This window comes from Megalobrama amblycephala, linkage group LG4 (genome assembly GCF_018812025.1).
Source record: "Megalobrama amblycephala isolate DHTTF-2021 linkage group LG4, ASM1881202v1, whole genome shotgun sequence".
NCBI lineage: Eukaryota > Metazoa > Chordata > Actinopteri > Cypriniformes > Xenocyprididae > Megalobrama > Megalobrama amblycephala.
The window spans coordinates 9302605-9320626 of record NC_063047.1 but is presented as its reverse complement, the minus strand read 5'-3'; the positions used below and the strand labels follow the sequence as shown (position 1 = coordinate 9320626).

Sequence of the window (18022 nt, the reverse complement as noted above, 5' to 3'; positions counted from 1 at the left end):
TAAATTGGCCACAGAGGCATTCAGAATGATTTGTTGGCATCAGTGAACAAAGATTTCCTCGGTAGACTTCAGTGTGTTAAAGTGTCGCAGCCCCAGATGGTTTTAATGGCTGTCTGATGCTAATGTAACATGGCTAGGAAAGCCATAGGCTCAGAGCACAGACAATGTCCCTACCGGTGGCAGCCAAGAGATGAGCACACGTGTCTTCCAGAGGAACTCTGGTTAGTTGTCAGTGACCCAGCATGCTAGAATGCATTTGTCACTATATGTCTTGGATATGAAGAGTTTTAGGTCAGGTTAGGTTAGCAGAAGTTTTAAATTGGGACGTTGTAAATGGGAAATCCACAAAGCTCAGATTACGACCCTTCTGCCTCCAATTTGAACAGGCAAAATATATCTTTTTAATTTCCCAGTCAATTGTCTTGTATTTCAGTGTGGGAAAACTGATTTTTCTTTCCAGAAGGCGAAAAAAAAATTCAATAGGGTCAATAAGTTGAAAGAGCTTGTTGCTCAATCCCAAAAGATCATATTATGATGAAGCTAATTACTATAGGTATGTAGAGTAAGTAATTGGATCTGGCAGGGCCTTTTTTAGAGAACAGCCTTAGTAAATCAACTATACACACTTGATCATGGCTTATCTTTCCTCAGTCAGCAAGAGGAAATACACAATTTCTTGTTGGTGGAGAAAAAGCAATTTCCAGTTGAACATGGTAGCTTTTATTCTTTCTAGAATAGGAAAGAATGATCAATGGCTTGCGATTTGGGAAGGGAAAGATGCTTTGTGCTTGTAAAAATAAATGACCGCTGTGTTCAAATAAGTCTTTTTACTCTGTAGCAAATTGACTTTTGGATTAAAATATGGACTTCTATTCTTTGCAGTTCCTGCCAGACCACAATATCCTTAAGAAAAAAAAGTAAAACAAATTTATTTTTTGCTAAGACCAAGATGTGAAAGGGACTGTCTGCACTGTACGGGAAAAGTGTTTGAACTTCAACAAATGGGAAGCTCAGTAGTGTGAACTTTTAAGGTCTGAACATATGAGGCTGCATTTTCTGGCTGTAACAGAGGTTAAGCTAATAAACACAGGGTCACCGGTGCTGGAAATGTAAAATGAGACGGCAAGTAACAAATGTTCCTTCTTCATTCCCTCCATCTGGTCTTTAAGAGAAAGCACACATGGAAGCTGAAGTCAGGAATTATTCAACTTCATTCCCAGTAGCCTTCTTCAGTGTCTCTGGTCTCAAATGTTGACTGACATGTCCTAAACTTTCCATTTCTCCTTAATCAGCATGATATTCACCTTTGGCAATGTCACCATAGCTCTATCATGTTCAGTTTGAGTGCTTCTTTGGTGAAAGTGCAGCAATGTCAGCGAACCGCAGGTCCATCAGCGCAGTGCAAACACCTCTATCTCTGCTCATACACCAGACCGGCTTATCGCTCTCTTACACACACACACACAAACCTCCTATCGGTGCAATCAGATCTCCCAGCATCATTAGAGCTCTGTAAATGGGCCTCGGCTGTCATGAAACCCAACTTTTTCATCGTGAAAACAACCTGCATTGCCTTTCACTTATCAGTCTGCTTGTAATCTTATGCCTCTACTATATAGAGAGAAAATAGCTCACAGGAATGTAATGATCGGTAATAAAAACAGAAAATTATGCCATTTAGGGTTGATTTTAAAATTGAATTACAGAATAAATACCTTTAAGCGTTGGCAATGAAATCAGATGCAATATTAATAATTACTTAATCTCATTATTATGAGAATGATGCAGTTGGAAATATAATATACAGTGCCGTGTGTCCTTAGGTTCTGGTTTCACACCTCACTGTCAATCCAGAGATGGGAGAAATGCCAAGAGAATGTGTTGGGTGAGAGATCACATTATGTGGCATTTGAGAGACCTTTAAGCTCACATTGCACATACAGCAGTGAGACAGCACGTCTGCGTGTTTATGATTGCCAGACATATTCATTTGTTTGAATCTGCTCTGTGAACCCAGCGCTAGCTGTGACTGACTTCCTTTTGAAGCACAGACATGCCAAGCAAAATAGAGTAGTGAGGCATAGACACTCATCACCTCGTTTAAGGCCAGTGGACAGTCGCAGTGCACATTCCGCATTCAGTTCACAGTATAAAAAGTAACAGGATGTCAGAGAGAGGAAAAATATCAGTGTAACAGAGAAGAAGAACTGCAGCACTATAGAAAGAAAGAACAGAATAAAATGGTAAGTGTAATGGTCAACTGAGCCACTCCTCCTAAATGAGCATTGCTCAGGAAGGCGATGACTTCTAAATCCATTTATGAAACAATAACAGTGGCTGTATACTTTGCCATCGATCCAAGCACACACCATTGAGCGGCGTTATGAGCTAGTCTGGAAATCCATCTCCGTGTTGGATGATTATGAGCAGCTTCATGGTGCTGGTTTCAGCAGCCCTCTGTCTGATTATGACCTTGGAAACCATGCAATCAATAAGCATCTACTTCTCAATGAGAGTTTCACAGTGTACTCGTATTTAAAATGTTTTTTAATTATGATTTATCAGCGTTTCTTTTGGTCTTCAACCCAGACCAGACACCTTTGAGCCCCTTTACACAAAATTAAGTATTTTCTCAACTTCATCATATTGATTTTTAATGAAGTTTGACATGCACCAGTGGAGAAATGTGTGTATACAGCATACCACTGGGAGAAATGTTTCTTGACTCCTTCCCAGTATTAAACAAACTGTCAGGGCATTTTTATAGCATCTATTAAGGTGAATAGAGTCGAGACAATACCAATTCATTCAACACGGCAGGCGACCCATATTAAGCCATCCCAGTGAAGGCAAGTGCTTTCTGTCATGGGTGACCTACAAAACTAAGTCTGCTTGATGATTGCATAGGAATAACTGAGGAAGAGTTCCCCTCTGTTCAACAGACTGTGGATAAATGTCATCTCTAATCATTGAATATGAAGCTGAACAAAGAACTTTTAAAGCAACCACAGCATTTTTTACAGTTCAGTAACCTGCTGTATGAAAAGTCAGTTAGATGCTATTTAGCTGATAATTTTCCATTAACGAGAGTTCACCACACCATCGGCCCTTGGAAGACAGAAAGAAAAGATTTGACCTGATTTTATTTTATTTTAAATTCTGCCCACTCAACAGTTGTCATCTAAATTTAATGTGTTACTAATTCTCATCCAGTTTAGAATAATATGTTTTGTACTTTGTAATCTGTTTTTTTGGCATATTCCTTTTATGTTTTATGTCTTTGTAGTATACATTTAATTGCAGCCAAATATGCCTCATTCCCAAACCACTTACATGCTAATTGCTCAATTATGTAAACAGCTACAAACTTCTAATTTAACAAATAGCAAGTAAGCTCATTTGTTTGTGGCACATTGGTGTGGTCAAAGAATCGTTTTAACTGTCACTATATAATTTATGACTTACAAAAGTATTCATTTGGTCTCTGTGTGAGGTATTCTTCCTTTCACATGCTCTAGTCAGCATTCAGCACTTAGTACAACACAGGACCAATTTAGATCACTGGCACTAAATATGTGTGCCAGCAGGTTCACTCCCCATTGAAATTCCTCTCACATTAGACACACGGAAGCCAACTGGCCCAGCCAGAGTCTGAGAAAGTAACAATGTATAAAAACTAGACCTGGCATGAGAAAGCAGCAGTCACATTGTGTCTGGTTTATCTGAAAGTGCCAGTAAGCAGCAGCATTAGCATACTGCTCTGAGCTCAGCACTGTATTGATGGAGCTCTAATAAAAGAGACTGGCTTTGTCTATTTCTTGTTGTTCAAAATGCAAAAAATAAATAAATCATTTCCAATCTAATGATAATAACTGCTAATTTTTTTCTTAGTCAAGCATGTCCATCATTGCTGCCATGAAGCCAAGCTGTCATCATTAAATTACATATTTAAAAAAAAATAAATAAAAAATTAATTTACAGTCCACCCTTCGCCAGGGGTTAAGGGCAAAATCTTACACAAAGACCAGCTTGGTCCTTCAGAGTCATTTTCTTTCTTCGATTCTTGTGGCAACAAGCCAGGCTTCAAAGTGAAAAAGCCAGCTACCCATCCAGAACTAAAACCGCAAAGCGACTCAAAGCAATTTTCTGCCTATTTTGCTGATTTAATCCCAGGGTTTAGATGTGAGGAACAAGAAGCGGGGTAGGTCCCGTCACCCCCGAGGGTCCAGATCGGGAGTCTCCCATCATCGAGCCCCCCTTAAGCTCTCCATCACAGAAGCGTTCATCCCTGTCTGTCTAATCACGGATGTGCGGCGGCAGCCGTGGGATCCCTCTCGCTGGAGCTCATCTGTCAGTACCGCTAATCACATGTCAAAGCAAGCTCTCCACTCACTAAACAGATCCTGGCAAGATATTACCTGCTATTGACCTTGCAAGCTGTGGCTTTGGGTTAGCCCCCTGCAGCCATGACAAAATTATGATCTGTGCAACTACTTTGTATTGCTCCTTTTTTCTACTTAAGGACTGTGCATGGGTTTGCCTTAAAGAGATATTTCACCCCAAAAAATGAATTTGTGTCATCCTTTACACCCCCTCATGTTGTTCTAAACCTGCATGACTTTCTGTATGAAGACAAAAATATATAAAGTATATAAAAATATAAAGAATCTTTAAAAAATCTATTGAAAATTATTATTTAGTTAAAGGGATAAATGTGATTGAATGTTGAATCTGGAAAATGCACCCATAAATGTTACAAATTTGATATAAATATTGGGTGTTTTATGGTATTGAAAAAGTCAGCACTTTTGGAAGGTGGTTATTTCCATCTTAAATGGATCCCATTTGGTTTTCATAACATTCAGAAAAACAACTGTATGGAAAATGAATCTGAAATCCTGTAATTGGCAAGTATGTGACCATATGACATGCACATCAGGATTCTTTAAACACAGACATCCTCAATCTCCATACTACAGCACAGTAACATGCTTGAAAAGGTTTTAGAGCTGTTTCCATTTTATTTTAATTAAATTTTTCACAGACCAATGCACTTAGTAAGTTACAAGCCTCCTGGGCCCTCTAAAAACTATACTTTTAACTTCTTTTAATGAGAAAAGTATTGTGTTTTAACACAAAACTCTGCTTCTGTCTGGAGAATGGTCAAAGATTGCTAACTTTTATGAGAAGTGTGAACTCCGAACACCCACGCTAGCGGAAGCGCTGCAGATGGTCTCCTCCGCGCTAGTATTAATCTGTCAGCATGGGCTGTGGGCAGAGCGTCAGAGAGGAGAGTGCGCTCCTCAGATTCAGGTGTTGCCTGCTGTGTGTCATGGCAGCCTGTCGTAGGAAACGCTGCTGGAGCCCTCGCTCCTGAGCTGAAGTTTGCCTTGCTTTTATTGGCCAGAGTTGATCTTTGTGGAAGCCAAGGCAACCAAAAACTGAGTTGTGCTTAGTGTCTATCTTCCCTGCAGTGTTGCTGACTGCCAAATTGTTTTGGAGTTTTTTTTGGGGGGAAATTTTATTCTGAATACAATCACTGCCTGGTGTGATATGGTTTGCTTTATTTAAATATGATTCATTCTAGCTGGAAAGGGCGCACAAGTCAAAAGTTAAAACATTTCCCTTTTCTTTCTTTCTATTGTCTATTAGCATCAATTGCTGTGAGAAGTCTATGAAGCAAACACATTTTCTATATATTGTATCCATTATGATCACAACTGGTAATAATTGCTTTAATGAGCTTATTGTTTCTGCCTAAATGACTATATGATGTTATCTAACTGTATGATTTGTATTATCTAAGAACTGTACATTCTGACATATTGGACATTACTTTCACACAATGACCGCTGTTTGTACATTGTAATGTAGAAGCATGCATTTTCTGTAAAGCTGCTTTGGAACGATATTTATTGTGAAAAGCGCTATACAATTATATTTAATTAATATAAATTGCTTATTTTCTTCTTAATATTTATATTTTATTATAAATATTGATTTACATTTATTTTGATATTTATTAATATTATTTAAACAAATATTTATTTTCTGTATTTTTAAATTGTGCATTAGAAATGTTGCTTTTTTTGAATTATCCATGCATGTTTTTAAAATTCCTTAACAGAATTTTTCATCATTGATGTAATTTGTTTCATTTTCCATTTTGTATGGGTAAGTGCAATCAGATCTCTATCCGTTCACACTGGAAATGCAGTGGAATGAAATGTGCACATGTAATCTGAGTGACTCTTCTAATTTTTTTTCTTTTTTTTTTTTCTCCAGGTTAAAATCCATATCCAGTATCTTGAAACAATTTGAACATTCACACAAGTAAAAAAGAGTCCTGTGTGATCAAATCATGGGGATGCGAGGTCTGCTACTAGCCTCTGTGGCAGTAGCTGTTTTAGTTCATCTCTCTAGTGCTGGCCTGGTTAAAAGAGTAATAAGACACAGAAGAGAATCATTGTCACCAGCCACTGAGAACTTGACCCTCCCAAGTCCTGACCAGCCTGTGGTTTTCAACCATGTGTACAACATCAACGTTCCCTCTGGATCCCTGTGCTCGGTGGACATGGATTCACCAGGAACAACAGAAATGAAGCCAAAATCGGAACAATCTGACCAGCACATAGAACACACCATGGACGGGGAGAATCAGATTGTTTTTACACATAGGATTAACATTCCCAAGCAAGCTTGCGGTTGTGATAACCACATGCCTGACATGAAGGACCTCCTGAACAGGCTGGAAATGCTGGAAGCAGAGGTATCCAGTCTAAGGGAGCAGTGCACTAGTGGAACCAGCTGCTGTGGTGCTCAGGTTGCAGGTGAGGCCAAATATAACAGATACTTTGGCAGTCCATTAGGAGGCTGAGTGTCATTACAAATGTATTTGAAAGAAACATAACAAAGCTTAATAACTTAAAGTGATAGTTCACTCCAAATAAGTCATCACTTACTCACCCTCATGTTGCTCCAAACCTTTATACGTTTCTTTCTTCTGCAGAACACAAAAGAAGATATTTAAAAGAATGTAGGTAACCAAACATTTGGGTGGCCTTTGACCCTTGCATATGCATATGCATATAATGGGAAAATATAGATTTTTACTTTTCTTTCATACATGGTAGCCCAAATTAGTTTTAATCATTACATGAATGTTAGAAGAGGCTGACCGCAAAAGGTTCCACTTACTTAACTGACCAGGTAAATTAATATTCAAATGACTCAACTTGGTTTGCTTCCATCCAAAAAGCATCTGAAAAAAGGCACAAGCTAAATGAAATTCGTCTTCTTTCACATACATAACCAATAACTGTCAGAGGTAACAATTCAAGGCTTTCTGTATCACATTAGTCTGCTTGTGGTGAAGAGAAACTTTCAAATTGAGCAAAAATGTAGATGAAATAAAAAATTAATTAAGTATCCCAAAACATGAGACTGAATGACAGGGCCATATTGATCAATTATCAAGACTTATTAAAGATATTAAGGGTGTATCATTTATTGTTTGTATACATGAGCGTAATTATTACTAAACATAAAATTCAAACCTGCTGCAATCTGTTATTGGTTTGAACAATATTAATTTACATATCAGCCTCCCCAAAAATTTCTTCTATGACTGCATGGATATAGATATTTTGATTAATTTCATCCTCACAAGCGACTTGAGTCATTGCTTAGTCTTTTATCATGACCTCAAAGCAAATCTGTATAAATTGATTTTTCAGAAGTGGTTTCATATACAGAATGTGTTCAAACCATAACAAACCAATTCTTTTTAGTGATTAGAAAACATGCAGCTCAACCAGTCTACTGTACAATTCTCATCCCTACCTAAAAAAGCATGAACGTGTTTTTCAGCAGAAGCCAAAAATGACGAAAACTCTCTTTCTCAGGTGAAGTCACAACCAAACCCTACTGCAGTGGCCGTGGCAACTACAGCACTGAGACCTGCAGCTGTTTGTGTGAGCCCGGTTGGAAGGGAGTCAACTGCTCTGAGCCAGAGTGCCCGAACTTCTGCCAGGATCAAGGCCGTTGTGAGGATGGCAAGTGTGTCTGCTTTGAAGGCTTTGGCGGGGAGGACTGCAGTATAGAGCTGTGTCCTGTAGATTGTGGTGAGAATGGAGAGTGCATCGACGGGGCTTGCCTCTGTGAGGAGGGCTTCATCGGTGAAGACTGCAGTTTAACCAACTGCCTAAACAACTGCCTTGGCAGAGGGCGCTGTGTGGATGACGAATGTGTATGTGACGAGCCTTGGACGGGGTTTGACTGCTCCGAGCTCATCTGTCCTAACGACTGCTTCGACCGTGGACGCTGTGACAATGGAACATGCTATTGTGAGGAGGGCTTTACTGGGGAGGACTGTGGGGAGCTTACCTGCCCCAAAAACTGCAACCACCGTGGCAGGTGTGTCAATGGACAGTGTGTCTGCAATATTGGTTACAGCGGAGACGACTGCTCCAAGCTCACCTGTCTCAATGACTGCAATCAGAGAGGTCACTGCTTCAATGGGAAGTGCATATGTGACCCCGGGTTCGAGGGCGAGGACTGCAGCATTCTCTCCTGCCCGGATAACTGCAATGACCGAGGACAGTGCATCAATGGTGAGTGTATTTGTGATGCTGGGTATGAAGGTGACGACTGCTCAGAGCTTTCCTGCCCCAATAACTGCCACGATCGTGGTCGATGCGTCAACGGGAAGTGCATTTGCAAAATAGGCTTTGCTGGAGAAGACTGCAGCATCAAGACCTGTCCCAATGACTGCCATGGACGTGGAGAGTGTGTAGATGGCAAGTGCATTTGCCATGATGGCTTTGCTGGAGAACATTGTGGTATCAAGACCTGCCCCCATCACTGCCATGGACGTGGACAATGTGTGGATGGCAAATGTGTTTGCCACAAAGGCTTTGCTGGAGAAGACTGCAGCATTAAAACCTGTCCCAGTCACTGCCATGGGCATGGACAGTGTGTGGACGGCAAGTGTATTTGCCATGATGGTTTTGCTGGAGAAGACTGCAGCGTCAAGACCTGCCCCAATGACTGCCATGGGCATGGACAGTGTGTGGACGGCAAGTGTATTTGCCATGATGGTTTTGCTGGAGAAGACTGCAGCATCAAGACCTGCCCCAATGACTGCCATGGGCGTGGACAGTGTGTGGACGGCAAGTGTATTTGCCATGATGGTTTTGCTGGAGAAGACTGCAGCATCAAGACCTGCCCCAATGACTGCCATGACCATGGACAGTGTGTGGACGGCAAGTGTATTTGCCATGATGGTTTTGCTGGAGAAGACTGCAGCATCAAGACCTGCCCCAATGACTGCCATGACCATGGACAGTGTGTGGACGGCAAGTGTGTTTGCCACACTGGCTTTACAGGTCATGACTGCAGCGAGCTTACTTGCCCCAATGACTGCCATAACCGAGGACATTGTGTAAATGGCCAGTGCGTGTGTAAAAGCGGGTTCACTGGGGAGGACTGTGGTACAAAGTTGTGTCCCAACAACTGTCTGGACCGTGGCTACTGTGAAGATGGAAAGTGTGTCTGCTTTGAGGGCTACACTGGTGTGGACTGCTCTGTTCTGACCTGCCCAGCAAACTGTAATGACCAAGGCCAATGCCTGAATGGAATGTGCATATGTGATTTAGGCTTCACTGGCGACGATTGCTCTGAAAGTAAGTCACTATAATTCATACAGAATATGTAACACTGCACATGTATAGCTTACACGTTTTGGCTATTATACTTTCTCAAAGATGAAGCAGGTGTAAATATAAATGACTTAAGGTAAGTGACAAAAAAGACAATTACAATTATATGACAGTTCATCTTCAGAGAGTCACAACAGTAGCATGAGTAGCGTCACCAGACAAAATTTGCACCAATAACACTTTTCAAACAGGTTTCCCGAACACTCCTCCCTATCTGCCATTGGTCAGACAAACCCATAGTTCCTTCCCAAACTCAGATAATTGTTTGAGCTAGTGGGTTAGGCATTAGGCAATGTTTACACATTTAAGGAAATCAACCTATGAATGGCTTAGTCGTCTCTGCACATTAAACTGTCATTGGATAAAGCATTTATCTTAACATTTCTCTTTCCCACAAACTGTGGCACAATATCAAGTTGTCGTTTTCCAAGTTCTGCGTGTTATCTTTTGAGTCAGAGGTTATATAATTAAATAATTTGATATGTTTCAATCCACAGTCTCCCCACCCAGAGACCTTACAGTGACTGAAGTCGACCCAGAAACAGTGGACCTCACCTGGGTCAATGAGATGCTTGTGACGGAGTATCTTATCACCTATGTGCCTACTGCTATTGGCGGTTTAGAGATGGAAATGAGAGTCTCTGGTGAAAAGAAGACAGCCACTATTAGGGATCTTGAGCCTGGCATAGAGTACCTAATCAGTGTCTTTGCTGTCCTGAACAGCAAGATGAGTGTCCCCGTCAGTGCCAGAATAGCCACACGTAAGTCACACATCATCTAATTCTTGGGAAAATTGCTTATTTTGTCCTGAGTATATTCTGCTAAGCTGCTCTATCTTACAAACAGATCTCCCTGAACCCGAGGGGCTGAAATTCAAATCGGTTAGAGAGACTTCAGTAGAGGTTGAGTGGGATCCCTTGAACATCCCGTTTGATAGCTGGAACCTTATCTTCAGAAACACAGTAAGTGTCCTGGCATCACTCATAGGGCTATGATCCAAATGTGTATCGTTGCCCTCCTTAAAGTTGTAATATAAAAGGACTGTTCTGTTTGCAAGTCATAGTTTAAAATAAGAAGCTCCAAAGGCGTCCAGTGGAAAATAGCTGAGTGGTGCCACTAAGCAAAAAGCTACTGTCGAGAAGTCTGCGGTTTTGCAAGACAATACCCTCTAAGAAGCTCCTGGCAACAGCATGAGTGACCATGTGCCACAGAACTGTTATTGTCTCTGTAATGCTTTTTTTTTTTTTTTCTCAAGGGCTTTTGCAAACTCTAAAAAACAGCACCATTAGAACATGCAAACCTCCCCTACATCCCTCTTTCAAAACACAGCTTGGCAGTCTCATTCACACATCAAGTTTAGAGATGTCAATGCCAAAATAACTCTCACTGTGAAGTGAAACACTCATCCAAGTAGAATCAGCTAAAAGACCAAAGTGTTTACTCTCAGGACACCCTCTCATAACCCTGTAGCTCATATGAGCTTGACTTTGTTTTCCTGAGGTTGCTTTTTTGATGATTTGTGGTGTTCTTTTATTAACAGAACCTTTGATCAGCGATCTGTTTTCAGATTTAATATATTCACAAATTCAATTCACTAAAAAAACTGTTTTTGAATGGCAGAAAGAAGAGGATGGAGAGATTTTGAATTCTCTCACCCCTCCTGAGACCACCTTTGAGCAGTCTGGTCTAGGACCTGGACAAGAGTATGAAGTTAAGCTTGAGGTTGTAAAGAACAACACCCGTGGACCCCCAGCCAGCAAGAACGTTGTCACAAGTAAGCAGCTGTCGACAGTAATTAACAGGCGGCCATGACCAAGCTGCTGTTTTTCAGGCTTTTTTTTTTTTTTTTTTTTTTTTTTACATTTTGAAAAGACAGCATTACCTAGTCTTACCTTACCTTGAGAGCTAGAGCGACTGGCAATGTAAGTGCTAGTTCCTTGAGACCTTATTTTGCAAGATGATGGCACTTGCCATCTGCCTAACTATACCAGATCAACTAAAAAATTTTATTTGTTTGTTTTTAAAGAAATTCCATATTTTATTCAGCAAGGATGCATTAAATTGATCAAAAGTGACAGTTAAGCTTTATATTTCAAACAAATGCTGCTCTGTTCATCTTTCTGTTCATAAAAGAATCTTGTGTCACAGTTTCCACAAAAACATTAAGCGGCTCAATCATTTTTAATTGTGATAATAATAAATGTCTTAAGACCCAAATCAGCATATGATTTCTGAAGGATCATGTGAAGACTGGAGTAGAGGCTGCTAAAAATTCAGCTTTGCCATTACAGAAATATATTTCATTGTAAAATACATTAAAGTCAAAAGAGTTATTTTGTAATAATATTTCAAAATGTTACTGTTTTCACTATATTTCTTAATTAAAATAAATACAGCAATGGTTAGTATAAGAGACTTCTTTCAAAAAATCTTAATTCATTACAGGGTCTGAAGTATTTTGCATCCTTAAATTTTACAAATGAGACTTAGAACAGTCATAAACAAATTAAGTAACAGTGTCATGTCGTACATTTTAAGGTCTTAATAATGATATTGAAAAATATATTTTTATTTGATCATTTGTTTTATAGCTTTTGTGATATACTGTCATATTCCTACTGTACATGAAACTCATAATCCATATTCCTAAATGAAACTAAAGTATCATTCTAAACAATATTATAAATTTTTTATTGCGCCACATTTCTGAGCTCCAGTTAAAGGGACATTACATGCTTTTTCATCCTCTTTGACTAGATGATTTGCTTTTAAATGATTGTAGGATCAAATGTTATACTACTTGTTACCATTTTGACATTTCCCAAACATCCACTCTCTTTTATCAATAGCTTCTTTTAGAACACCCTACAGATTATAGCCCTATTGGGAAAATATGTGCAGTTATAACATTGGCCTCTTATACTGTCAGTGCAAGTAACCAGAATTTCCCTTCACAACAAGCCGATTTTGCTGTCTTACAAATGTCTAAAAAAAATCTCCCAGCATGCCTCTAATGCTCCATCTACTCCATTTCTTTGACTTGTGCCACATAGGATTTGCATTAAAGGAGGACTAATTGCTCAAAGTGAGTTCTCTCCCTCACTCTCAGTGTGTGGGAGGCACCACTCAGCAACATGAGAGGCTGTCCTCCCGTGAGATAACTGGTGCATTGGAGCATCTCACATGCACAAATCTGCTCTAAGCTGCATGCAGTTCCTCTATATTATCTTATGCTCACATAAGTTTCTGCACTCAATACACTTCCTAATGTGGAAAACTGATTTTACCATGAAAATAAAGACATAAATAGCTATTTTACTATCCTCTTTTTAGTCTTGGAGAAGGTGTACAGGTAAAATACCCAGGTCTTATCCTTGGGATATTGGTATAAATGCATTTGTATAATAGCAAATAAGGTCTTATCCTTGGGATATAGATATGAATGCATCTGTATAATAGCAAATAGTGTCTTTTTTACAAACAGGACCCCCTGGGGATTTTATTTGCATTTAATTTACTAGTATTTACCATTTTAATAATTTCTTTTGGTTTAAGCACTGTAAAACTATGAAACACAATTAATTAATTAAAATTAAATGAATAATGACAGTTTATATTTTACATACATAGTATAAATGGGTCTTTTTAATTAAAAATGTATAGCTGGCATTATATTTCATGTGGGCGATCACCATATTTGATGTTCCTTGATATCAAAAAGTGTATAGCAGCTGTTTTAGATCATCTGTTTGTATAAATTTTTCCCAGCTGTCACAGACCTCTCCTCTCATCCGCAGTGATTGATGCTCCCAGCCAGGTGGATGTGCGTGATGTGACGGACACCACAGCTCTCATCACCTGGTTTCAGCCTGTCGCTCAGGTGGATGGAATCTCCGTGTCCTATGCCCCAAGCACAGATTTGGACAAGAACACAGTCAAGCTTTCCTCCATGGATACCCAGTACCATCTGGCTGAACTATATCCTGACACTGAGTATGAGGTCTCTCTCATGGCCCGCAGGGGAGAGATGACCAGCTTTCCTGTCTATCAGACCTTCACCACAGGTACAAGCTCCTTTCAACATCTAGAAATCCTTTCAGAACATCATAAAGTGAAAATTGTCTGCTTTAGCAGGTCTACTGATAATTGTGGTGTACTTAGACCTGGATTGAAGCAATTGTGTTTGTCATGCCTTGGAGGATAACCGTACGTTTACAGGAAGCCTATTCTTTCATCCACATGTTGATGTGTTTCAGACCTGGATGCCCCAAAGCACCTCAAGGCTATTGAACAGACAGATGAGAGTATAACTCTGGAATGGAAAAACAGCATAGCCGACGTCCTCAATTACCGTGTTAAATACGGCCCACTTTCTGGAGGGGAGCACGGAGAACTGGTCTTCCCCAGCGGCCCGAAAGACACCACTCGGGCTAAAATCACTGGTGAGAGGCCAGTTTGAATTACACAGTAATTCCTCTCCAGAGATTACAAACCACATCAATTACAAACAGATCATAGAGATTAAAAACTATGTGTGAAAACAAAAAGAGGGGGAAAAAAAATTAGGCTCAGCTGCAGTGCGCACCAGACACTGGAGCAGTTTTCAGTAAACCCATTTTATTTTATTACTTGAATATGACCCATATGCATGTCCAAACCATTTGTATCCAAATTTAGTTTGCAGATGTTGAAGTGTTGGAAGTCATATTTTCACAAAGCATCCTCAAAAAGGATTTAAAACAGTTATAAAGCTACTGTAGGTCTTTTTTACTCCCTACTTGTACTATTTAACCCTTATTTCCAAATGAGTGCCTTTGTTTTAGTGACGTTAAATGTTTACATGACTAAAGGAGAATGAGATGCTACCCTTTTTGTTGATAATGCCTTATTCATGCTTTAAATGAAGTAACACTGGTGCTTCAATGTGAAAATCCCAGTCAAAAAGGAAACTGGAGGCTTTCTTCGTCGCAGCAGCACTTCTATTATACACTTGCGCTTTGAGGCAATCTCCTGTGCTAATTCTTATTCTCTACAACCATGTGTTACCGCAAGCAGGGATTATCATGGCTGGGAGAAAAAAATATATTCAAAATGGATAATAGATTCTTTGTCTGGTTTGCTCCTTTGTCCTTGGGAGGCCTGTTCCCTGTAAATAAGGCAGACGATCTGTTCGACTAATAACGCAGAGCCTCTCTCTCACACACACACATCTCACTAGTTGTCTCTTTCACACAGTTATTATCTGTAATTGCCGTCACGCCTGTGATTTTATTGATAATGAGCTTCCTCTGCATTAGGCGTAATTTCATGCTGGAGGACTCCTGCACAGTGACCTCTGCAGGAGCCAATACAGACATTAAGTGTGGGATTTGGGCTAAGGGCTCTTATGAACAGGGGCTGTAGGGATCAGAGAATCTCTTGTATGATGGTAAATATTGTTTCTGGCCTGTGGAGAAGCTCTTTGATACGGCCACTGAAAGGCATTAGATTGATATGGCGCACAGATGAAATTGAGACCGTGCTGTCGCTAGTACGAAAACAATTGCCTACCATGGAGGTTCCAAAAGCAACCAATGAGAGAGATTAATGGTTTCGTTTTGTCTGATGATTTGAGAGAAGTTATTTTTGTTGGGTTTTCTCTTAGGCCTTAGGCCCGGGACTGAGTATGGAATGGGTGTGACGTCCATTAAGGAAGAGCGTGAGAGTTTGCCTGCAACGACCAATGCTGTGACTGGTAAGACTTAACAAAATGGTCATTAACTCACAGGTGCTTTATGTACATTTATTGAAGCTGAGTTGAAAGTTCGTGTGAGATCTACTGTCATAATAAAGCTGCGTTGTAGGATATATAATTCTGAAATAGTTCAATAGCTGGAATAGTTCAGAAAACAAACAATTTACTCACTCTCATGTCAAAAGTGAAAGGAGGACTGGGGCTGTCAAGTACCAAAATGACAAAAAGCACCATATCAAAGTGCTCATGGTATCATAAAAATGCTCCATATTACCACTGTGCCTTCTGCAAACTTTGTGTGACAAACTGACCAATAATGTAACTTGTGATTAAGTGAAAATTTATCTTTTCCATTTGTTCACGTCTCATTGTTTTGAACTCCCATTCATTGTAATTGCATGTAAATAAGCAACCAGTTTCTTCAATCCAGTTTCTTCTCCTATTGTATTCAATGGAAGAAACTCATGCAGGTTTGGGACAAAAAGAGGGCGAGTAAATGATGACAGAATTGTGATTTTTTTTAATGAAACAATCCTTTAATGTAATGTCCCTGTCCTCTTAGATCTTGATGCTCCCAAAGACCTTCAAGTAAGTGAGACCACAGAGACCACACTGACACTTGTTTGGAGGAGGCCGGTCGCCAAAATCGACACCTACGAGCTAGTGTTAGTGTCCGCGGATGGCGAGAGAACTGAATTGGAGGTACCTGGTGCTGTCAGTACCTACATTCTGAGTAACCTGAACCCTGGCATGCTGTACACCATCAGCCTGACTGCCAAGAGAGGAAGAAAGATGAGTGTGCCAGCCACACTGTCAGCATCCACAGGTTAGAATGCACCATTACATTTTCATTGATATATTTAGAATGCATCTTCACATCCCCTTTTCTCTTGCTTCTAGAATGACAAAAGCAATATTGGTTTGGATCATGAAATCAGCTTTTAAAAAGTATGATTTAAATCTAATTGGTATAATCCAAAACATTTATTCAGCAGGCCACTGAGGATCTGAAGGCAACTCTGGAATTTATTATCTTCACTATTTTCCTCTATAAATGTCAATATTTCTTTTGGAGTTTGAAGATACTGCAGTCGTTGTTCTGTGAATTTGAATTTAATATTTTGTAGCTCCTTATCTTGAGAAGACTCTCAAAATATTTGTCAGTATGCCACCATGCACTGGAAATTGAAGCCTAATATCCCTATTCTCTGCCCTCATTTATGACATGTGGCTTTATTTTATTTTTTATAGAAAAACCAATGAAATCCAAAATCACTGTGGTCAGGGTGCCATTTACTTAACTTCCAGAACTTTGTTACCAAAATGTTCTTGCTTATATAACATTGTAATCATTAACTAAAACCAAGGAGCTTCAAAATATAGCATCAGTTGTTTGCTTTGGTCGCCAAGGCAAGACAACAGATATAGTGTTTCTCAAGATCCCAAATACACACACACACACACAGAAAAACTCTCACACACGCACAGAAAGCTCATTCATGTGATAATCATCAGAGTGAGCCCACTCCCCTTTTGGATTTGCGTGATTTGACCACAATGAACTGTGGGGCGGACTGATAAATAGAACACATGCTGAGCTGCCTGTTAAAATGTTGTCTCTGAAATCACCAGCACTATAATCCCAATGCATTTATTTCAGCAGCCATTATCGGTCTTAGACACGGCACACAAACATGGGCATACACTTCCCTCAGACCCAAAGGATTGGGGAAGGTGGGGGGCAGGGAGAGCTCTAGGTCTGGCTTTCTTCTGTTCACTAAATGCTTCCCTGGCATTATTATAAGAGTTTCAGCTTGTAACATGGAGATGTGGATATCTGATGACTGAGATCTCAAAGGAAACATATGAGGGCATAACCAGGCCAAAAGGAGAGCGCAAACAGTCATATGCATGCATGCACGTAGTAGTTACGCTATTCTGTGTTATGGTGCGGTCACATTAGCGAAATTTAAAAAATAGTGTAGTGATGTATGAAGCACAGCTCAGACAGAAGTCACTTTCAAACCAGGCAGTTGGTCAGTGTGGCGAATCTGCGTAACCAACATAAACCTGTTGCGTAATCTGCAGTGGAAAAACTTTCGCCCTCATGCAAAATACCTAATTGCATGGATTCCTATTGAAATGATTGGATTTCACTTGTGACAACGGTAAATGTGATCGCAACATTATGGTGTAAAGAACACGCATGTAGAGCAAAAAGGGTTGTGCATGCGTCCAACAATGGCTTTATCCAAACGCCCTTGAGGTGTTTGTGGCCTAAGGATCTCACAGCAATAAAGCCATTCTTTTATTCTACCTCCTTCCAATCCTGTCTGCATGCAGTGAGGGCCACTCCTCAGACTCGCATGGGCCGCTTTTCACTGGAAAGAACTCTATTGAATAAGTGTGCAAAATGAAACAATTTGACCAAATTTCACTTCCCATGAATGGCACGAGATGATCAATGAGTTGTTTTGCTGTTTGACAGCTTCGTATTGTTTCATTTCCTAGTTTCAAAAGCGACAAGCGGCCCTAATGCCTGGGAAGGTCATTCACTTCATCTCCATTG

At 40.0% G+C, this 18022-nt stretch overlaps 1 protein-coding gene across 6 annotated transcripts in view; it reads left to right on the top strand.

Annotated features, from left to right (window-relative positions):
• tncb (tenascin Cb) overlaps positions 1–18022 on the top strand; it is a 100352-nt gene that overhangs the window by 66062 nt on the left and 16268 nt on the right. For all 6 annotated transcript variants that reach the window (XM_048187297.1, XM_048187298.1, XM_048187301.1 and 3 more), the window contains 9 exons: positions 6286–6830; positions 7905–9683; positions 10217–10480; positions 10566–10681; positions 11340–11493; positions 13517–13783; positions 13976–14161; positions 15364–15453; positions 16016–16279. In XM_048187297.1, the coding sequence (XP_048043254.1) occupies positions 6362–6830; positions 7905–9683; positions 10217–10480; positions 10566–10681; positions 11340–11493; positions 13517–13783; positions 13976–14161; positions 15364–15453; positions 16016–16279 (3589 nt within the window). In that variant the 5' untranslated portion in view covers positions 6286–6361. The remainder of the gene's footprint in view (positions 1–6285; positions 6831–7904; positions 9684–10216; positions 10481–10565; positions 10682–11339; positions 11494–13516; positions 13784–13975; positions 14162–15363; positions 15454–16015; positions 16280–18022) is intronic.